Raw genomic sequence first — 22,924 nt, forward strand, 5'->3', positions numbered from 1 at the left:
CTCCAGCGCCTCACAAATCCAAGAAAGTGACAGCCGCGGAGACAGTCTTGCTCAAGGCTTTGGGGATCAGAGGTGCGGATCTTGAGGTGAGGGATGAGGATCTAGCGGAGTTCAGGGTGCTGTTCGATTCGCCGGTGCGAGTTCAACACTTGAGAGCCATGGCGGCAATTTTCGTCAAGACAGTGCCAGAGAGCATGGACGTGGCATCAGCGGCCTGCGCTGTGCTTGTGCAGTAGCCGTGCAGTGGGTGGTGTTGGTGATCTAGTGTCCAATGGATTACAATCCAGAGATTTTGAGCATGAACGTGAGGGGGTTGAACGACCCAGTTAAACGTGACGCTGTCCGTGAATTCGTAGCATCGGTGAAAGTAAACCTAGTGGCATTGCAGGAGACCAAATTTGATGCAATTGATGCATTTTCGGTGATGCAATGTTTGGGGCCGTCCTTTGATGGCTTTGCTTTCTTGCCAGCGCAGCAAACTCGTGGTGGGGTGTTGGTAGCCTGGGATTCTTCGGTGATGAGGGTGGACATAGTGGCTCTGGATTCGTTCTGTGTCAGTGCCCAAGTCTCTATGGTGGGTGTGGAACCATGGTGGTTTATGGCAGTGTATGGGCCGCAGACGGATGAAGAGAAGCGTCAGTTTCTTCGCGAACTGACGGAGCGCAGGAGTCGGTGCCCCGGACCATGGCTGCTCATCGAGGATTTCAACATGATTCTAAGAGCTTGTGAGAAGAACAATCTGAATATCAATCGATCGGTCATGAACAGCTTCAGAGAGTTCGTGGGGCAGAGGGAGCTCAAAGATCTGTATATGCATGGGAGGCTTTTCACTTGGAGCAATGGACAGGAGGTACCGACCATGACGAGGATCGATAGCGCATTGGCATCGGTGGAGTGGGATCTGATGTTCCCTGATGCATGTCTGCAGGCATTGTCTGCGACTATTTCCGATCACGTGCCTCTGCATTTGTGGCTCAACAATGGGTACCGGCCAAAACAACGCTTCAGATTTGAGGTTTTCTGGACGAAGCTCCTGGGTTTCTTGGATGCGGTTAGGGAGGCGTGGGTGTGTGATCCAACCATTGTGGACCCTTTCAAGAGGTTGGATGCTCTCTACAGGAACACGGCGGCAGCGTTGCAATCTTGGGGTCAGAGGTCGGTTGGCAATATCAAGATACAGATGGCATTTGCGAACACGATCATCATGCGTTTCGACGTGGCGCAGAAGCGGAGACAGCTGCTGCCAGTGGAGCAATGGCTCAGGAACAGTCTGAAATTGATAGTGTTGGGGCTGTCGTCCCTCGAACGCACCATTGCGCGCCAGAGGTCGAGAGTGAGATGGCTAAAGGAGGGAGACGCCAACAGTAAGCTATTCCATGCAATTGCCAATGGGAGACGTGCAAAGAATTTCATACATGCGGTGCGAGCAGAGGGCCAGATTTTTACGGATCAGGAGGACAAGGTGGAGGCTTTTTTCAGAGCCTACGCAGAGATGCTCGGACAGGTCACGGTCAGGGAGCACACGATTGACCTAAGGAGTGTATTGGGATGCAGAGAAGGGAGTTGTAGGATCTGGATGCGATTTTTACTGAAGATGAGGTGTGGAAGATGATCCAGGACCTACCACCGGATCGAGCGCTAGACCCTGACGGTTTCATTGGGTTGTTTTATCAGAAGGCATGGAGCATTATCAAAGGGGACGTGATGGCCGCGGTGCTCAAGCTCGAAGTGGGAGATGGGAGGGGCTTTGACAAGCTTAACAAATCGCTTATCACGCTCATCCCGAAGAGAGGTGATGCTGTGGAGGTTGGGGACTTTAGGACAATTAGTTTGGTGCATAGTTTTGGGAAGTTGTTCTCCAAGTTGGTTGCCAATCGGCTTAGGACTAAGCTGGGGGATTTGGTGAGTTTCAATCTGTCCGCGTTTGTTAAAGGCCGATGTCTACATGACAATTTCCTTCTCGTCAGACAGGTGGCTCGAAAATTGCAGCAGAGGAAGGTTAAGGGTGTTTTCCTCAAGTTGGATATTGCGAGAGATTTTGATTCACTTTCTTGGCCGTTCTTGTTTCAAGTTCTTACGCATCTGGGGTTTGGTGTGATTTTCCGGAGCTAGATTGGGACGCTTCTGCGCACAGCAACCGTCAAGGTATTGGTGAATGGTGTTCCTGGCAGATCGATCAGATTGGTCAGAGGGCTGAGGCAGGGCGCCCCAACCTCGCCGCAGTTGTTCGTGCTCGCCATGGAGCTGCTGACGAGGGGCTTCTCTCGATGTTGCCGGGGTGTCAGTCGTTGCAGCGGATCTCTATTTATGCGGACGATGTGGCCCTTTTCCTCAAACCCTTGGCTCAGGAGCTTGTCACGGTGAGTGATACGTCTCCAACGTATCTATAATTGATGATGTTCCATGCTAGTTTTATGACAATACCTACATGTTTTGCTCACACTTTATAATGATTTTATGCATTTTCTGGAACTAACCTATTAACAAGATGCCGAAGTGCCAGTTCCTGTTTTCTGCTGTTTTTGGTTCCAGAAAGGCTGTTCGGGCAATATTCTCGGAATTCGACGAAACAAAAGCCAAACATCTTATTTCACCGAGACGGACAAGAACACCGAAGGGGAGACGGAGAGGAGGCCCAGGGCACCCACACCATAGGGCGGCGCGGCCAGGCCCCCAGGCGCGTCAGCCTATGGGGAGGCCACCCCCTGGCTCCACCGACATCGCCTCTTCGCCTATATAATCTCTCGTGACGTGAAAACCCTACACGAATTGTCGAAACTCCAGAAAGACTCCAGGGGCGCCGCCGCCATCGCGAAACTCCAATTCGGGGGACAGAATCTCTGTTCCGGCACGCTGCCGGGACGGGGAAGTGCCCCCGGAAGCCATCTCCATCGACGCCACCGCCTCCATCATGCTCGGTGAGTAGTTCCCCCATGGACTACGGGTTCTAGCAGTAGCTAGTTGGTACTCTCTCTCCCATGTACTTCAATACAATGATCTCATGAGCTGCCTTACATGATTGAGATTCATCTGATGTAATCGGTGTTGTGTTTGTTGGGATCCGATGGACTGTTACATTATGATTAGTCTATCTATAAAGTTTGTGAAGTTATTGTTGTTGCAATCTTGTTGTGTTTAATGCTTGTCACTAGTGCACGAGTGGCATGATCTTAGATTTAAGCTCTATAATTATTGCTTAGATTATATCTACAAGTTGTTTGCACATATTACTGTCCGGAACCCGATGCCCCAAAGTGACAGAAATTGGGACAACTGTAGGGGAAGGCTGTGATATGAGGATCACATATTTTCACCAAGTGTTAATGCTTTGCTCCGGTGCTCTATTAAAAGGAGTACCTTAATTACCAGTAGATTCCCTTGAGGCCCGGCTGCCACCGGCTGGTAGGACAAAAGATGTTATGCAAGTTTCTCATTGCGAGCACGTATGACTATATATGGAAAACATGCCTACATGATTAATAATCTTGATGTTCTGTCTTAATGCTATTTCAATCCTATCAATTTCCCAACTGTAATTTGTTCACCCAACACTTGTCACTTGTTATTGGAGAGTTACCACTAGTGTAGATAGCTGGGAACCCCGGTGACAAGGTATTAACTTGTCAATGCCTACGGGTTGTAGACTAGGGTTTAGTTAGAAGTAGAGGGCAAGTAGATCTCGAAGGTTTCAGCCGAAAAGTACTCGACGATATGAAAACTAGGGTTTGTGAGACAATGAATCGATGCTTTCTTTGTCCCTCGACTCCCCCTTATATAGGAGGTGGAGCCGAGGGATTCTTGATGTACAAGTTACAGAGTTCGGGAAGGTTTCCAACTCCTCCCGTAATATTTACAAGTGTTCTCTCCTAATACAACTCTAGCTTTCCTTAATACTAGTTTGGGATTCCGAATCTTCATATTCATCGAGTCGTGGGCCTTCAGTAAACCCCGGGTACCATCTTCGGCAGGCCCATTGGGGATGCCTATGTCAGTAGCCCCCGAGATTTTGCTTGAATCGTAGAGTCAGGGAAAATCTCCACCTTTATATTTATTCGATAACTCTGATCTTCACCACATATCTTTGCATACGAATTTCTATATTGTACAGGGATAATGGTAGTTGGGGCTAGTTCATCTGACGGATCAGGTACTAATTAACCGCTCTAGTAGCAATCCGCAAAAACCTACTTCAAGATCACGTCCCTGGACATGATCTCGGGATACTGGTGTAAACTTCGACAGGTGCCGCTTAAGGTCTTACCATTCTGCCGAGTCCCAGTCATATTTATCGGGTACCTAACGCGTCCGTTAGGATTTTTCTTCGTATCTGTTGATACGGATAAAAGTAGCAAACCGACGTCAGAGACGGCGCCACGCCACACAGAACGGATCCGGGGTCTTACCTTCGCAAAGTTTTGCGGCATTCAAAAATTGTTCGCAACTTTGGCGTTCTGAGAATATATTGTCGAGTGCTTTTTCGGCTGTTGGAATAGCACATTTTATTGAGTCAACGGATGATTTATATTTCTCTCCCGATGGGAGTATATGTAGAGTTATGTATATAACTCGAAATATGCTCACTTTTTCTTCTTCTTTTTGTCTCTCTTTTTTATAATTTCATCGGGCACGCGAACAGCGTTCCCGATGGGAGTAGCCCCCGAGGCTACAACCAAGGACTTGTGCTTGGGTGTAGGCTCCACGCCCTATGTCGCTATATTTTTCACCTGTCGCATAATTTTTAAAATCTCTCGGGTGCGCGAACAGCGCTCCCGATGGGAGTAGCCCCCGAGGCTATGAGCAAATACTTGTACTTGATCATAGGCTCTCACCATTTCTATTTTGTCTTTCTCGTATTTTTCATTTTTCCAAAGTAGCCCCCGAGCATTTGATAAAAAACTTGTATTTGATCAAAGGCTCTCAAAATAGTCCATAAACCTCTGCTGTCGCCTTTTTCATGAAGCTGCTTAGTCGAAACTTTCTCTTGCTAATGTGACATCACTGCTGACGATAGCCACGACCGCTGTTCCTGGAAAACGCGAGAAGTTCTCTCTCACTGCCTTGCGGGCCCAAATTACGCATCGTATTGACACGTCGCGCAAGTGGGGGACACACGTCCTCCGCTTTTCCTGGCGCACGTACTGTAGCGCCTGTGCTTTCTCGTCTATATGAAATTACTTTTTACCCCTTGTCCACGTGTATACCATCTGTCCCGCAATCTCTCAATCCAACGGTGCGTCGATTCACCGCACCTCTATAAAACGGCATCGTCTTCCTCCTCTAGTCCTTTCGCTCGCGCCGCACCTCTGCTTCTCCTCTGCAAAATCCTCCATTGCTCTCATTACTTCAAGCGCTCCTCCACACTCACACGCTTCTCCGCCAAGCTCATTGATGCCACCTCACGCCCGTTTGACCAGGCACAGCACTCCGGAGTCCAAGATGGCGACGGCGGATCTGGGAAGCGCCGAGTGGGAAAGATCCAAGATCTCCGCCCAAGATATGAACCTGCTGAAGAAAATGGGGTTCAACAAGAAGGAGAACTCCCTCTGCTTCCCCAAAGAGGAGAGCTATCCAAGGCCTCCAATCGAGTATCGGGTCAGTTTCGTTGACCACCTCATCCGAGGTCTTTCTCCCCCAATCCACGAGTTTCTGCGGGGTCTTTTGTTTGTCTATGGGCTTCAACTGCATCAGTTGACGCCCAATTCCATCCTCCATGTGTCGATTTTTATCACATTATGTGAGTGCTTCCTCGGGGTCCAACCTAATTGGGCTCTGTGGAAGCGTATCTTTTGTCTCCGCCGTAATGGCTCCCACAACGTCGCCTACAACATTGGCAGCATTGTTATCTGTGTTCGCTCTGACGTCGAATATTTCGACGTCAAATTCCCCGACTCTGTCCAAGGTTGGCGGAAGAGGTGGCTGTATGTACACGAAGAAAGCTCCAATCCAGTGGAGGACAACATTGCCCCTTTTGATGGAGAAGCCAAAATCCTTCGCCGCCGTTCTTGGGATGCCGAAGCTACTGAAGCTGAGAAATTGGCGATAGAAGCGCTAATGACTCGCATCCACGAGCTACAAAACACCCACGGCAAGGAGCTGTCGGGTATTGAGATCACGGCGTATTTCCTTAGGATCAGAGTGCAGCCACTCCAGGCTCGCAAAAATCCCCTCTGGAAGTATGTTGGTGAGAAAGACGTCGACAGGCTCTCAAAAGATCTTCCTCTGAAGGATTTTGAGAAGCTTATCCGAAGAATCTCATCGCTCAGCAAGAAGGATCCAATTCCATCTTCTTGCCGTATTACGCCATATAGTGGCGCCAATCCCCTCCCCGAGGTAATTTTTCCTCTTATGTACTATATTGTCTCCTTGAATTTTATTATTTGCCGAATGCTATCTTTCTAGCTTTTTGCACAACTGCTTTTTTTTATCGACACTCTTTCTTCTTTTTTTTTCTCAGAACCACCCCGTTCTTGCTTCTCTTCCTCCTCTTCCTGAAGGTGGAGAAGTTGAGGACCGTATCGTTGTCGATGATGACAACCAGGGTACCTCGCGCCCTGAAAGTGAAGTCGCGGGTTCTCACAAATCCGCGGCTTCTTCTGAAAAAGACGCCGATTCTGAGGCCATTGCCTCAACACATTCTCTTCCTCCTGCTGTTTCTCCAAGGAACAAGAGGAAAAGGGACGACATCGAAGATTCCGGCACTTCCAAAGCCGAAGAAGCTGCTCCTTCAAATCGGAAGGCAGCTTTCGATCCATACCTTGATGCCCTCGTCAGCTCGTAAGTTACCCCTTGCTTCTTACTGTTTTTGCTCTTAACATTTTGTGTCTATCTTGCTTCTTATACTGTCGCCATTTTACTGTAGTGGTGACGAGGAAGAGGTGCAAGCTATTGATGCGACTACTCGAACGAGTACATCGCATACTTTAGTTGTTTCTGAAGTGCACATTGAAGGAGAAGAATCTTCGCCTCCTCAACAAAACACCGAACAACCTACTCCTCCTGCAAGCCCCCATGTACCTTCGCCAAAAAGGGCGAGGGTTGAATCAATCACGGAGCCTGCCTTACAATTGGGTAGCTCCTCGACTCCTCTTTTGGATGATGTAAGTCCCTAAATACTTTCTGATGCTATCGATGTTTTCATTGTTTGCTTCTTTTCACTTTGCGCTGTCAAGCTTTTGACTATACTGACGCTTTCTTTCTTTATCTTTCTTTATCAGCCTTTGATTAAGGAATTCATCCGCTTCGGTGCCCAATTCGTCGGGTACCGTGAATATGCTAGCAAGGTTGAAGGTAATATTTTTCTGCTTCTCCTGGCCCATGACTTCTTACTCCTTTCTTGTCGTGATTTTGACTGGTTTTGAATATTTTGGCAGAAAAACTTGCAGAAGCCAACAAGCGTGCCGATGCACTTGCTCAAAATTGGAGCAAAGTGAGAAGGCTCGTAAGGAGGCTGAAGTAGATGCGAAGAAGGCCAAGGCAGATGCTGAAAAGGCCAAGGCAGACGCTGCTGGTGTTGAAGATCTTCGGAAGAGGCTTCACGACGCAGAAACTGCTTTGAGCGACAAAATAGCTGAGCAAGCTGCTCGAGAGGAAAAGATCCTCAGTCGCTTGGAGGCACAAAGTCGACGTTTTGTTAGTAAGTACTCGACTCTTTGTGCATTTCCTCGAGTTACTTCTCATTTTCCGAACACTCTTTATTTACGAGCTATCCTTTGCTTCTTTTCAGGGAGAACTCATCAAGAGTACGAAGTAGATGGTCCTGTAGGCGACGAGCTTCTCGATGCGCTAACCCTTCTTGAAATCCATGGGGATGAAGCACGCGACGGCCTTGCTGATGCTGAGGCAGGTCTGTCGAAGCTCTTCCCCTACTTCTTCCCGAAGAAAGAGGAGCCCGACACTTTTGTTGCTCTTGCCAAAAGCTTCAATGTGCCGGAAGATCTTGGGCTCAAACTTCGCCAAGAGGGCCTGAAGGTTGGCGTTGAGGGCACCATCGCGCTGATTGCCGATAGCCAGCAAAATGTCGACTGGACCAAGGTTGGCGACATAGGGCAGATGGAAACAAAGAAGTGGCAGTCTCTAATTAGAGCTGCCAAACCTCCCTCGAAGCCAATCCTTGCCTACCTTGGTGTTAAACCAACTCCTGCTCCAAGCGCATCCAAGCCGGAGGTCAAGTAGACCACCCTTTCTTTCTTTTCTTTTTCCTTTTGTTGCTGTCGCCAAAGTAGCTTTGGCGACGCCTACCCCACTAGTTTATTAGGGCTTTCTCCATTGTAATGTCTTGTAAATATTCTGAAAATTAATGGAATTCTATCTTGCTTGATGATTGATGTCGAGCCTTTTCTTTCAGTTGACGTTCGATAACTATACTCCAACTCCTGCTCCTTCCGATGTTTTTCCTACCTCTTCTCGCTCGAAGAAAATGCTTGTAAATAGTGAACTTGGTGAAGATTCCTCGAGTAAGAGTTTATCGCAAGACTTGGAAGAACTTCGTCAACAACTTCAGTATGCGAAGAAGCAAACACTTGTGATGATGGAGCAATCTCGCAAGGCATCCGAAAAAGAGGAGATTGCTCTTCAACAAGCTCGAGAAGCGATAGATGCCAAGGAAGCCGCCGTTTCTGAAGCTGAAAAGGCAAACACTCGAGAGAATTCCATGCTTGAACTGATGAATGAAGCCAGTGCCGATATGTCAGGTATGCTTTTTCAAACCAGAACTTCTTCTATCTTTCTGCTGTATCCTCTTTGAATTTCTCGTGCTGTGGCCCAATAGGTTCCTTTCTCGATGCTGCTGCTGAAGACGAAAGGGTAAACGCGAGGAAAAATCTTCTCGTTAACCTTTCTCTTGACCATGGTTGTCTGTTCTGGGCCACTCCAGAACGGACCCGACAGATTGTCAGGTTTCAAGACCGCGCCTGTCAGGTTCGCGAGTTCCTTGATCTCTCCACTAGAACATTGTCCCTTGTTTACAAGACAACGTTTCCTCGGGACGAGGCGCCCGAGACTCTTCTTGGTTTGATGGAAAAATTTCGGGATGCTCCTCGTATTCATAACTTTGTACGAGCTCAGTTGACTGCTGGAGCAAGATTTGCCATGATCATGATACAGATCTGTCATCGAAAATTAGACCTGATGAAGATTGTTTCCAAATGTCTGGCCAAGAAGTCAAAGCGAAAAAGTAACGTTGATGAAATCAATGACATTGTGACTCCTGTAGCCGAAGAAATGATGGACGAACTTCTTCGGATGGACTCTGGATTCTTTGTCAAAGGGAGCTATGCTGGTCACAAGACGACTGCTGCAAATAACAAAGGTCTATCCATAGATAGTATATTAGGCATTTGACTGAGTTGTACTATATTGCGAAAAATCATGTCTATATTTTTTGTCGAATTCTTTGTGTTAAAGAAGTTGTCTATATTGTGAAGTGTAATCTATATTGCGGAGCCCCCGAGCCTTTGGCCGGAGCTTATACTATTTTTTTCTCGATGAATTTACTATTTTGCGAGAATATATATATTTTGCTGTCGCGGGTTATGAGCCCCCGAGCCTGTCGACGAATAAGATGTATGTCATCAATACCTTTTACTATATTGCAGCACCGCGAGCCCGCCTCATTAAAAACCTTTCCAGCCCCACTCGGTGCCCTGAAAAGGAAAAGAGTGCGTCTAGAAACTCGCGGGCGTTTCAGTACATTGTATTTTTACAAAGGAGGACTATATTTCGACTCTAAGCGTAGAACCGCCTGAGCTGTGCCACGTTCCAGGGTTTTTTCTCAGGAACCCCTGTCTTCTTGTCCTTGATCCTGTATGCTCCTCCTTCGATTACTTCTGTGACGATGTAAGGGCCAAGCCATGGCGACTCGAGTTTTTCAGTACTTTATTGATTGAGTCGTAGGACTAAATCTCCGACATGAAAAGATCTTGGCCGCAGCCGTCGACTGTGGTAGTTTTTCAAATCTTGCTGGTACTTAGTGACCCGTGATAGTACTTCATCTCGAGCTTCATCGAGTGCATCTACGTCGTCCTCTAATGCCCTTCTGGAAGTTTCTTCATCATACTCTGTGACTCTTGGGGAATCATGCTCTATTTCGATCGGTAGCACTGCCTCAGCTCCGTGGACCAGAAAGAACGGAGTTTCCTGCGTCGCTGTATTTGGCGTTGTTCGAATACTCCATAAAACACTTCGCAGCTCTTCTGGCCAAGTATGTCGAGCTTTTACCAGTGGTCCAAGAAGGCGCTTGTTGATACCGTTGCAGATGATACCGTTGGCTTTCTCGACTTGACCATTGGTTTGCGGGTGCCCAACTGACGCGAAGTGCAATTTGATGCCGACTTCTGCGCAGTATGCCTTGAATTCCTTGGATGTAAAGTTACTGCCATTGTCCGTGACGATACTATGAGGTACCCCAAACCGAAAAACAATGCTCTTCACGAATTTTATTGCTGACGCTGCATCTGGTGAATTTATGGGCTTCGCTTCTATCCACTTGGTGAATTTGTCAACAGCGACAAGCATATACTCGTATCCTCCTGGCGAGGCCTTGTGCAATTTTCCCACCATATCGAGACCCCATTGAGCAAAAGGCCAAGACAATGGTATTGGCATCAGTTCTGCTGCCGGAGAGTGTGGTTTTGCGGCAAATCTCTGGCACGCGTCGCAAGTTCTTACTATCTCCTTTGCGTCCTCGATTGCTGTCAACCAATAAAATCCGGCTCGAAAAACCTTTGCCGCGATAGCTCGACTGCTTGCGTGATGACCACATATTCCTTCGTGTACATCCTTTAAGATTATCCTCCCTTCTTCGGGTGTAACACACCTTTGCAGCACACCTGAGATACTGCGTTTGTACAACTCCCCTTTGACCACTGTAAAGGCTTTGGATCGTCGAATAACTCGCCTTGCTTCAACTGGGTCGTTGGGTATCTCGTTCCTTAAGATATATGATATGTACGCTTGCATCCATGGGACCTGCACCATCATTACCAGCTCCTGGTCCTCTTCTTCTTCTAGTGCTTCCTTGAGAGGCGCCGAAGTTTTCTCCTCCGTCTCCTTCTTCTGCGCCTTCTTTGGCTTTGTGGATCTCTCGGCTATCTCTTCCCAAAACACACCTGGCGGAATTACGAGGCACTGCTACCCGATGTTTGCGAGAACGTCGGCTTCATCGTTGCTCAGCCTACTGATGTGATTTACTTCGCATCCATCAAATAACTTCTCGAGCTCATTGTACACTTCCTTGTATGCCACCATACTGTCATTGACTGCATCACATTGGTTCATGACTTGCAGAGCCACCAACTGCGAGTCGCCAAAGATTTTTAATCGGGTTGCACCACAAGCTTTCGCCATCTTCATCCCGTGTATAAGAGCTTCATATTCTGCTTCATTGTTAGATGCGTTTGGGAACGTCATCCGTAGGACATACTTCAGTTTGTCGCCTTCAGGTGATATGAGTATCACGCCTGCCCCGGCTCCTTCTACCCTTTTGGACCCGTCGAAGTTCATAGTCCAAGTTCTCGATAAATCTGGGGGTCCTGTATTTTGCAACTCCATCCACTCTGCGATGAAATCTGGCAGAATTTGCGACTTTATTGCTTTTCTTTTTTCATACGTGATGTCCCGAGGAGAAAGTTCTATTCCCCAAAGGGAGACACGACCTGTAGCTTCTGGATTGTTCAGTATATTTGATAGAGGTGCTTCATTGACCACTACTATCGGGTGTGCCGAAAAATAGTGGCGCAATTTCCTTGCGGTTGTGAACACTCCATATGCTAGCTTCTGGTATTGTGGGTACCGCTGTTTTGAAGGCGATAAAACCTCACTAATGAAATAGACTGGCCTTTGCACTCCATGGAGTTTTCCTTCTTCTTCTCTTTCGACAACTAGCACCGTGCTGACCACCTGAGGTGTGGCTGCAATGTATAACAAGAGGCTCTATCTGCCTCTTCGTTCCACTGGAACTTCTCTCCTTGCTTGATTAAGGCGTAGAACGGCAGCGCCTTTTTTCCCAGCCTGGCGACGAATCTGCTTAAAGCTGCGACTCGCTCAGTTAGCTGTTGTATCTCTTTCAACTTTGTTGGCTTCCACATTGTTACGATAGCTTGGATTTTTCGGGGTTAGCTTCAATCCCTCTTGCTGAGACTAGGAACCCGAGAAGTTCTCCTGCAGGGACGCCGAAAGAATACTTCGTCGGATTTAGCTTGAGGCAGAATTTGTCGAGGTTGTCGAAAGTTTCCTTCAAGTCCTCGATTAGTGTTGCTCCCTTTTTTGATGTTATTACGACATCATCAATGTACACTTGTACGTTTTTCCCAATCTGTGTTGCTAAGCACTTCTGCATCATCCTCTGATATGTTGCTCCCGCGTTTTTCAAACCAAAAGGCATTGTTCGATAGCAAAATACGCCATAGGGTGTGATGAACGCTGTTTTGACCTCGTCCTCTTCTTTCAATCTGATCTGGTTATAACCAGAGTAAGCATCCAGGAAGGAAAGACGTTCGCATCCTGCCGTGGAGTCGATAATTTGATCAATCCTTGGGAGGGGAAAGTGATCCTTTGGACAGTGTTTGTTGAGACACGTAAAGTCGACACACATGCGAAGGACTTTAGTGTTTTTCTTTGGGACCAGTACTGGGTTTGCGACCCACGTGGCCTCTGTATGCAGCTCCTTGATGAAACCAGCTTCTCTGAGTCTATCGATCTCTGACAGCATAGCTTTGCGGTTTGGCTCCGAAAAATGCCGCAAAGGTTGTTTGATTGGTCTTGCTAATGGATCCAAGTTTAGGTGGTGCTCGACGAGTTCCCTGGGTACTCCTGGCATGTCAGCTGGACACCATGCGAAGATTTTCCAGTGCTCACGGAGGAACTCGACGAGCGCGCTTTCCTATGCGAGGTCCATGTCTGTCGCGATGGACGTCGTCTTCTTGGGACCTGTCGGGTGAATCTGCACCTCCTTAGAGTTTTTCGCTGTATTGGAAGTTGATTCCTTGTTAGGCCTTCCTACATCTGGCAGCACATCGTAATCCATCATGAGCCTTGATGCCATGTACTCTGCTTGCATCCCGAAGGTTTCTGAGAGTCGATGAAAATCCTTGTCACATTTATCGGCTAGTGCGAAGCTTCCTTTAACTGTGATTGGTCCCTTTGGTCCAGGCATCCTCCACAACAGGTATGTGTAATGTGGTACCGCCATAAACCTGGCATATGCTGGGCGCCCCAACAAAGCGTGGTACTATGATGGGAAATCCACGACCTCAAACTCCAGCCTCTCTATCCTGTAGTTTTCTCGGGTCCCGAACTGAACGTCGAGATTGATCTTTCCCAGCGGATAACTTGGCTTCTCCGGCGTAATTCCATGGAAACGCGTATCAGTTGGCTTCAGATTTGCTAGAGATATGTTCATCTTCCTTAGTGTATCTGCATACATAAGGTTTAGGCTGCTGCCTCCATCTATGAATACTCGCGATACGTCGAATCCTGCGATTACTGCTGGTAAGATAAGTGCTGATTGCCCTGGTCGAGGAACTTGCTGCGGATGGTCCGCTATTGTGAAACCAATGTCTTGCCCTGACCAATTGAGGTACTCAATCGTTGTTGGAGGCATTTTCTCTGCCATGAACACCTGTCGCGAGATTACTTTCTGAGCTCTATTGGATGGCCTGCCTTTCTGAATCATCGAGACCGCTCCATTGGAGTTGGGATCAACGTAAGGTGGTGGCGCTGGTGCCGCTGCTATTCTGAGCTGATGTCGATTATCGTCCGTAATTGCGGGAGGAGGTGGCAAGTGAATCTCACTCCTGGGTCCTTGCGGGTTCCTATTTGTCGCCTGGGCATTGTCATGCCCTGCCCACCTTAGCATTGCCTGAAAATTTTGGCAATCCTTCTGCAGGTGTCCTGACTGTCTCTTTCCATTGTTGTCGAGATAAAAGTGCATCTGGCACGGCCCGTTCATCGTCTCCTCAGGGGACACGAAAGGTCTCTGGAACCTAGGCCCATTATTTGGCCTGCTGTTTCGGGAATCATCTCTATTGTCGCCTCGCTGCTCGTTGCTCCTTTGATAATCATCTCTGTTCTTTCCTCCAGCGCTTGCTCGAAACCCAGCCGAGATTTGGCCAGGTGCATCGTAGTTTGAATATTGCCAAGAAAACCGGCGTCTATTTTGATAATTTCGACCACGGTCCTCCTCTGGCGACCTATGCCGTTTGTTATGAACAACATCCTCTCCATCTGCCCATCTATTTGCTATCTCCATCAATGCAGATACTGTCTTTGGGTTGGTTCTCCCCAAGTCCTCCACAAAATCTCCTCGTCGGATTCCTGCGACAAATGCATCTATCGCTCTCTCGTCGGATATATTCTCTGCCGAGTTTTTGATGATATTCCATCTTTGGATGTACTTTCTCATTGATTCATCCGGCTTTTGTCGACATGCTCTCAACTCCTCTAGTGATGCAGGTTTTTTGCAAGTAGACCGGAAATTCTTGACGAACACATCCTCGAAGCTATCCCAAGTATCGATAGAACCTGGAGGAAGCTTCTTTACCCAAGATTGCGCAGCTCCGCTCAGATGTACTTGGATGCTCTGCATGGCTGTTGCTCTGGTTCCTCCTGTTAATTTTTCCGTCTCGAGATAATCGACTAGCCAATCCTCTGGATCTTGCAGGCCGTCGATTTTTTTGAAATTATCGGGTAGCTTAAACCCCGCAGGAACTCGAGTTTTTCGGACCCTCCTTGTAAAGAACGGCAGCCCGCACATATCCTCTTCATCTAACTCTGGGGAGTGCCGATGCTCCCTTCTATTTTGTCGTGTGCTCTGTCCACCCTTGCTTGCGCTGCTGTGTCTCTTGCCCCACCTGTTCTTTCGGGAACTGTTGCTGTTGCTGCTGCTGCTGCAGGTCGTGGACTATTTTGCCTTGCTGAACCTTCGGGGGGCGTTGATGCAAACGTTGTTCCCATGGTCCCAACACCTTCCATGGCCATGTTGTATAATGCTTCCCTTGGATCTCCAGGAGGTGGCCTAGACGCGAGGATAAAGGCTTGTGTCGCTATATACCCAGCTTCCGGTGTTTTGGGGATAATGTTTCCTCTCATGTCTATCGACATAAAAGACATGTCGAGGTTTTGAACCAAGTGCTCTCTTTCTCCCTCAGGTATGTTTTACAGCGTTGATCTTGCTCTGTTCCGAGCTTCTCTGTGGCTATCTCCCGAAGTTCCTGATTGTCGACTTAACTCCGCCCTTCGCCTGCTTGATGCAGAGGCTGCCTCCTGCCTTCTGTCCAACGCGATTTTCTGCTTCTCGAGCTCCCGCTTGGTACGTGCAAGCCTATATTGATATGCTTGTAACTCCTCAGGTGTCGCCGTTACAGTCATTGGCTCTGTACCATTAATGGCTCTTGCGACTCGATCCCACACTTCTTGTGGAAATCGCACCATCTCTCGTGTCCCTGGTCCAATATATTTTGATCCTAGACCTCTCGTGAGATCTGCGGGATCGACATACGGATTTCCTGCCTCGTCGAAGTTCTCCGACGTCTCCTCTTGTGGGCGACTCGGATCTCCGATTGCATAGATCTGATGATATTTTGGATACTGAACCATGTTGGGTTTGGTGATGACATGGGTATACCCTTCGGGTACCCATAATTAGTATACCTGGCTCGGCCCAATATGGAGAAGACCCAATATGGAGAAGGCCCAAGAAGGCAACCCGAAGAAGTAGTCGACTAGGACTCTTGTAAAACCCTAGGCTGGTTGCATATATAAAGCCAGCTAGGGCACCCGATAGAGAGAGGCCAACAAATAGATAGAATATAGACAACATAGCGGCACGTAGGGATCCTCCACCGAGGGGACCCGAAGCTGGGTAAATCGTGTACCCAATCTCGCTCCCGGAATCTCCATTGCCGCTCTCTCCCGAAACCCAAATCTACAATACGTAGGCATTGGCGAGGTGATCCCTTGTCAATTGGCGCCGTATGTGAAAACTGCGACGACTGGATTTTGTTATCCGGGCGGGATCCAACATCATCTTCAATATCTGGATCGCGTTTTCTTCGGCACATCTGATCTACGTCAACAAAGCAGCGACAGCGTGCTCGATCTGTATCAGCAAAGCGGCGGCAACTACTCGCGGTTTTCTATGTGGCTGAGTCACGCGGAATTTAGATCGGGCCAATCTTTTGACCGGACTGTCTTGATCGATCTGGCAGAAGGGCAGGAAGCAGAGCGCGTGGGGCAGTATTGCCTAGATTCCTCGCGTCAAGACCATGTGAAGTACAAGGATCATGTCACAGATTCCAAGAAAAGCTAAAGATTCGATTGATTTATGGTCTCCAGAGAGCAAAAGCTAAGTAGTACTATTACCTCTCGCACTTACATGCAGTTGGCAGTATTTTTTTCTTTTCTCTCTCTAGTAGCGTTGTTCATGCAATCATGGAAAACGTTGAGTTGATGCTAAGTTGCAGTGTACCGAGAAACGTCCATGCAACCCAGTAGTCGTTATTTTGGAGGACTACACGAATATGGTCAAATGCCTCAATGGTGGCTCGCCTGTCATGGATTCATTGTGACGAATTTGCCATCCGATCCAAAAATCATCAGACCCGACATTACAGATTCGATATATTCGGATGATCACCCGTCGCGGATTGACTATATTAACTGCGTCCTCTTCATCGACTACTTCCGGCCAGGCGCCGCGCGACTACATCGAGTACTTCTGATCAGGTGCCGTCGCAGCGGACAACAAAGCTAAGTGTTCCTCTTGAAATAGTCAATTATTATTTACTTTCGCCACACCCGAATACTCGGGGGCTGCATCATTACATCATTAGAGCAAATTCACCTAACACTGAGGGCTGTACCATTACTTCGTTACCACAATATATTCGGTTACTTGGTGAATTTCTTTTCTTCGGCTCTAGATGTATCTTCTCCGGCTCAGTGGAATTATTTTCTTCGGCTCAGTGGAATTATTCTCTCCGACTTAGTGGATTTATCTTCTTCGGAACAGTGGATTTATCTTCTTCGGCTTGCTGGATTGTTTCTCTTCGGGTTATTATTGGTTCACTCTTATACAATATTACCCGATGCGTTTTCGGGACAATGGATTCATCTTCTATGGTTATTACTAGAACTATTTTCTTCGGATCAATGGATTCATCTTCTATGATATCAGCGGATTTATCTTCTATGATTATTACTGGATTCTTCGGGCCAATGGATTCACCCTCTATGATATCAACGGATTTATCTTCAATATATGCTCTATATTTAATGGCGTAATCTTCAATATGGATTCATCTCAAATACTTCATTTGGGATTCATCTTCGTATATTATTGTCTATGGCTTTATCTTAAATGGCTTCACCAAATATGACGCCGCGACTCCATCAACTTATTTCGACGTCATGCCTAACGCTCGGGAGCTCGACAATGATTTCGCCTCGGGTCACGACTGCGATACAACAATCATGATATCACCTCAGCAACGCTTGGGGGCTTGGCTATTTCTTCATCAACAATTTCGCGGCATCCACTTTTGCTATTTGGTGGTTTCTACTTTGGCTAGATTTCTTATCTACACTCGAAGACTTCATCATGCATCGACTTCATCGTGTCCAAAAAGCTAAGTGTTCTTTTATTTTGCACAAAGTTGATTATCGTTTACTTCCGTCGCACCTGACACTTGGGGGCTGCGCGGCATATATTCACTTTACATATCATCGAATCCGAGCATCTGATACCGCATGCGAAAAAGAGAGTCAAGGAAAAGATAGAAAAAGTTTGGTTATTTGTGCAGGAGATAGCAAATTTCAAAGTATATAAGAGAGAACCCGACGAAATTGTCTACAGGGAGAACTCGACGAAATTGTCTTCAATAAAGAACAGGACCTGACAAAATTTTCCTAAAGAACAGAACCCGAAGAATTTTCTTCAAGGAGGAACCCGAAAAATTATCTTCAAGGAGGACCCGAAGAATTATCTTCAAGGAGGACTCGAAGAATTATCCTCAAGGAGGTCCCGAAAAATCATCGTCGAGGAGGTCCCAAAAAATTATCCTCAGGGAGGTCCCGAAAAATTAACCTCAGGGACGTGCCGAAAAATTATCCCCAGGGAGGTCCCGAAGAATTGTCCTTAGGGAGGTCCCGAAGAATTGTCCTCAGGGAGGACCCGAAGAATTGTCCTCAAAGAGGACCCGAAGAAATTTTCCTAAAGGAGGAACTCGACGAAATTTTCATCAAGGAGGAACCCAAAAAAAAAGAGGTGGACAAATCTTTGGGTCCATTGACTCGTCATATTGTTCCGAGCAAGAGCATCGGTAATGTACCCGACAATATAGAATAACCAATATATTCGGCTGTCTCATCAAGCCCGAGAGAAAAATAGAAGAACCTGCAAAATGGGTCATTGCATCAGCCGAACAAGGCACTTGACAAAATATTCTCAGAACGCCAAAGTCGCGAATAATCTCTGAATGCCGCAAAACTCTGCGAAGGTAAGACCCCGGGATCCGTCATGTGTGGCGTGGCATCGCCAAAGACTGCACTCTGCTACTTTTTTCCACATCAACAGATGTGAAGAAATATCCCGGCGGACGCGCTGTGGATCCGATAACATTACTGGAATTCGGATCATGGTAAGTCCTTAAGCGGCACGTGACGAATTACGCTAGGTCCCGAGATCATGTCCAGGGACGTGATCTTGAAGTAGGTTCTTGCGGGATTGCCACAAGAGCAGTTAACTGGTACCTGATCCGTCAGATGAACCAGCCCCATTTACCATTATCCCTGAACAACATAAATATCAACGGCCTGGAGTCGATAAAAAGAGGGGTTGCGCCCAGAAATATGGTTAAGTTGTTTATCGAGTAGTACAACTTGAGTCTATGCCCAGGTGCAAGCACCTTCCCATAGGCTCGGGGGCTACTCTTATCAAGAGCATTGTTCACCCTCTCAATAAGATACAAGAAAGAGGAAAAATTGTGGAGTCGATTAAAAGCAAGTTGAGCCTACACCCAAGTGCAAACACTTGGCTGTAGCCTCGGGGGCTACTCCCATCGGGAGCGCTGGTCGCGCACCCGATAGAAAAATAACTTCGACAGCATCTACGACAATCAAGCTTTGTAGACTCAACTCGATTCTACGATTCGAGTGGAGCCTACTCCCATCGGGAGCCCATGGATTTCATCAAGTCCTCCAGAAATATAGTTAAGTTCTTCATCGAGTAGTACAACTTGAGTCTATGCCCAAGTGCAAGCACTTGCCCATAGACTCGGGGGCTACTCCCATCGGGAGCGCTGTCGCGCACCCGATAGAAAATAATTTCGAGACATAATCTACGCTACACATGATCTTCGACATGGACCTCGCCTTGTATTTCTTCGACTTCGGAGATGGTTATGCTTGGAGTCTCTATGCAAGTCTTCGACTTCCCTAGACACTCGGGGGCTACTGACATGGGTATACCCTTCGGGTACCCATTATTAGTATACCTGACTCGGCCCAATATGGAGAAGACCCAATATGGAGAAGGCCCAACAAGGCAACCCGAAGAAGTAGTCGACTAGGACTCTTGTAAAACCCTAGGCTGGTTGTATATATAAAGCCAGCTAGGGCACCCGATAGAGAGAGGCCAACAGATAGATAGAATATAGACAACATAGCTCCGCCTACGGCGGCACCCTGTAAAACATATGATCATATACTGGATTGCTAGCAGCACGTAGGGATCCTCCACCGAGGGGACCCGAAGCTGGGTAAATCGTGTACCCAATCTCGCTCCCGGAATCTCCATTGTCGCTCTCTCCCGAAACCCAAATCTACAATACGTAGGCATTGGCGAGGTGATCCCTTGTCAGGTGACACCATCATAAAGATTGGTGAAGACCTTGCCAATGGTATTGGATTGGTCGATGAAGTTGAAGCTGTCGAAGCTATTCGAGTCGTCACTTATATCTGAGTCCGCAGACGACTCGAAGGACATGTCGCTGAAGATCTTGGCGAGCTTTTCGCTTGCCCTGGTGCTGATGAAGCGTGGCGATGAAGTCTCCTCTTCGCCTGACTCGATTGATGATGTTGAGTTTGAAGAATCGGAATCGACCGCCGATAATCCCGACGAGATCGGAATTTCGAGACGATACGCTCCCTCCTTCTCGACGCGAAAGTGGAACCTTCCGAACGTCATCTCCATAGGCTCCTCCAGATACGCATATGCATCCAAACGGGAGGGCGGGTGAGGAACAAAATCGGCAGGTCCAGTTGCGATCTGTTTACCTCGATCCATCGCGTTGTTTGTTGATGAAGTCGACGATCTTGAACGTGCCATCAAGATCAGATCCTTGACGCCTCTAATTCCCACAGACGGCGCCAATTGACAAGGTATTAACTTGTCAATGCCTACGGGTTGTAGACTAGGGTTTAGTTAGAAGTAGAGGGCAAGTAGATCTCGAAGGTTTCAGCCGAAAATTACTCGACGATATGAAAACTAGGGTTTGTGAGACAATGAATCGATGCTTTCTTTGTCCCTCGACTCCCCCTTATATAGGAGGTGGAGCCGAGGGATTCTTGATGTACAAGTTACAGAGTTCGGGAAGGTTTCCAACTCCTCCCGTAATATTTACAAGTGTTCTCTCCTAATACAACTCTAGCTTTCCTTAATACTAGTTTGGGCTTCCGAATCTTCATATTCATCGAGTCGTGGGCCTTCAGTAAACCCCGGGTACCATCTCCGGCAGGCCCGTTGGGGATGCCTATGTCACCCGGTCCATCTCTCATCATCATATACTTGTTCCTATATGACATTGGAAGTAGTATCAACTATTTTCTGGTGCCATTGCCTCTGTGCTACTGCTGCTGCTGCTGTGTTACTGTTACTATTGCTCTCATATTACTGCTGCTTTCACATCACCCCTGTTACTAGTGCTTTTCCAGGTGCAGCTGAATTGACAACTCAGTTGTTAAGGCTTATAAGTATTCTTTACCTCCCCTTGTGTTGAATCAATAAATTTGGGTTTTACTTCCCTCGAAGACTGTTGCGATCCCCTATACTTGTGGGTTATCAGTGAGGGAAATTCTGGAGACTTTTGGCGAAGCGTCAGGGCTGCAGGTTAACTATGCAAAGACGTCGGCAGTGTTGATCAGGGGTGATGTGGTGGATGGCATGGTGGTCAAGCACTTCTTGGGATGTGAGCTTGGCAGCTTTCCCTGCAAATACTTAGGGTTGCAGCTCATGACGGGGCAGCTGAAGCGGGCACATTGGCAACTAGTACTGGATAAGGTGATCACCGCCCTCCCCGCATGGTAGCGAGGTCTTTTGGCAAGGTCGGGATGGCTCGTTTTGATCAAGGCAGTGGTCACTGCACGACCTGTTCATCAGCTACTGGTTCTGGATGCGTCGACATGGCTGTTGAGTGAGATAGATAGATGGACCAGGGCGTTTTTTTTTGTAAAGAGGTGGCTCATGGGGGACATTGTGTTATTTCTTGGCAACAGGTTTGCAAGCCTTTGTGCTTTGGAGGTTTGGGTGTGCATTACCTCAAGTTACAGGGACTGGCACTGCGTGTCCGATGGGAGTGGCTGCGGCGCACCGAGCCCGACAGACCATAGCAGGGTCTGCCAATGCTGAAGGATGCCATGGCCACGCAGGTTTTCGATAGCCTCGTTTCGATCAGGGTGGGTGACGGTGCCAAGACTCTTTTCTGGTCAGATAGTGTATTCATGGAGTGTCTATCATGGATTTTGTGCCGATTGTCTTTGAGTCGGTCGGCCTGCAGAAGAGAAGGCGAAGGACGGTTAGGGAGAGCCTCCATGATCATGCCTGGATGTTGGATGTGGTTGCCGATTTAGATCCAGAGGGCATTGAGCAATGTCTGCTCATCATCGACCCAGTCCCACGGTGGAAATCAACGCATCGGTGCAGGATCAATTCAGCTGGCCGTGCTCAGCCACTGGTAGGTACACCGCGAGCTCGACGTACAATATGCTTTGTCAAGGCTCTTAGAGATGGGAGGGGCGAGCTGCGTTTGGAAGAGTGCAGCACCGCTTAAATGTAACTTTTTTGCCTGGCTCGCCCTTCAGTTCAGGTTGTGGACTTCAGACCGGATTATGAGGCATGGACTTCAGGATGAGGTGACGGCCTGTTACACTTGTCTTCAGGACACGGATGCGGTGAGTCATGTGCTTGTGGGCCGCAACTACTTTAGGCAAGTATGGCACATGTGCTTCATGTTTATGGGCATTGATGTGCAGATTCCCATGACATTGACACCATGCAATCTTGGTGGATCAAGGCCAGGAAACGTTTTGGTCGTAAAGAGAGAAGGGCCTTCGACACCCTGTTCATTCTTGTCGGTTGGCGTCTATGGAAGCAACATAACGCTAGAGCTTTTGGTAATACGAACCGTCAATTTTCTGTCGTGGGGCTGGTGGAGCAGATCTTAGCGGAGTGGGATCTCTGGACTAAGGCGGGTCTTGTTGGGTGTAATTGTTTTGCGAGAGTAGTGCACTAGGGTTTTTCGGTGTGGTGTGTGTGGGTGTCTTGACACAGGCTGCCTGCAGCGGTGATGTCAGGTCTTGTAAATATTTTTTCTGCCTTCTATAAAACTACGGTACGCAATTGCGTACTCTCGAAAAAATACTAATTTGGTGAAAAGAGAGAGAACTGTTACAGAGAGAAGGGGAAAAGGTGCTCTTAAAAAGGGATGCCAATTTGGGCCGAGAGAAACAGAACCCAGCTCTTGCTCACGTACAACCAAACACGTCTCGTCCTGTCCCACGCGGTCCCTTTCTACCAGCCCCACGCGACGCGGCCCCACAGGTTAGCACGGAACGGTCAACTAAACGGGAATCCACCCGTCCGAACTCCTTCTGCGGGTATCAGACAAGGGCTTGGGGAAAACTGAGGAAAAACTAAGGAGCTGGGGAGAACTGA

The 22,924-nt window shown here is 47.8% G+C and overlaps 1 protein-coding gene across 1 annotated transcript; it reads left to right on the forward strand.

Annotated features, from left to right (window-relative positions):
* Positions 1-271: 271 nt before the first annotated feature.
* Positions 272-21,948, forward strand: LOC139833663 (uncharacterized). The gene is made up of 4 exons (XM_071824000.1): positions 272-1,540; positions 1,675-1,806; positions 2,172-2,360; positions 21,841-21,948. The coding sequence occupies exons 1-4, from the start codon at positions 272-274 to the stop codon at positions 21,946-21,948; spliced, it is 1,698 nt and encodes a 565-aa protein (XP_071680101.1).
* Positions 21,949-22,924: the final 976 nt, after the last annotated feature.

Source organism: Lolium perenne, chromosome 7 (genome assembly GCF_019359855.2).
Source record: "Lolium perenne isolate Kyuss_39 chromosome 7, Kyuss_2.0, whole genome shotgun sequence".
In the NCBI taxonomy this organism is placed as follows: domain Eukaryota; kingdom Viridiplantae; phylum Streptophyta; class Magnoliopsida; order Poales; family Poaceae; genus Lolium; species Lolium perenne.

What these genes read in the sequence shown, in the direction of transcription:
- LOC139833663 (XM_071824000.1), top strand. Translation starts at nt 272, where the DNA reads ATGGATTACAATCCAGAGATTTTGAGCATGAACGTGAGGGGGTTGAAC. An exon ending in ACACGATTGACCTAAGGAGT is followed by an intron (nt 1,541 to 1,674) that starts GTATTGGGATGC and finishes TTGTTTTATCAG; the next exon opens with AAGGCATGGAGCATTATCAA. An exon ending in AGAGAGGTGATGCTGTGGAG is followed by an intron (nt 1,807 to 2,171) that starts GTTGGGGACTTT and finishes TGTTCCTGGCAG; the next exon opens with ATCGATCAGATTGGTCAGAG.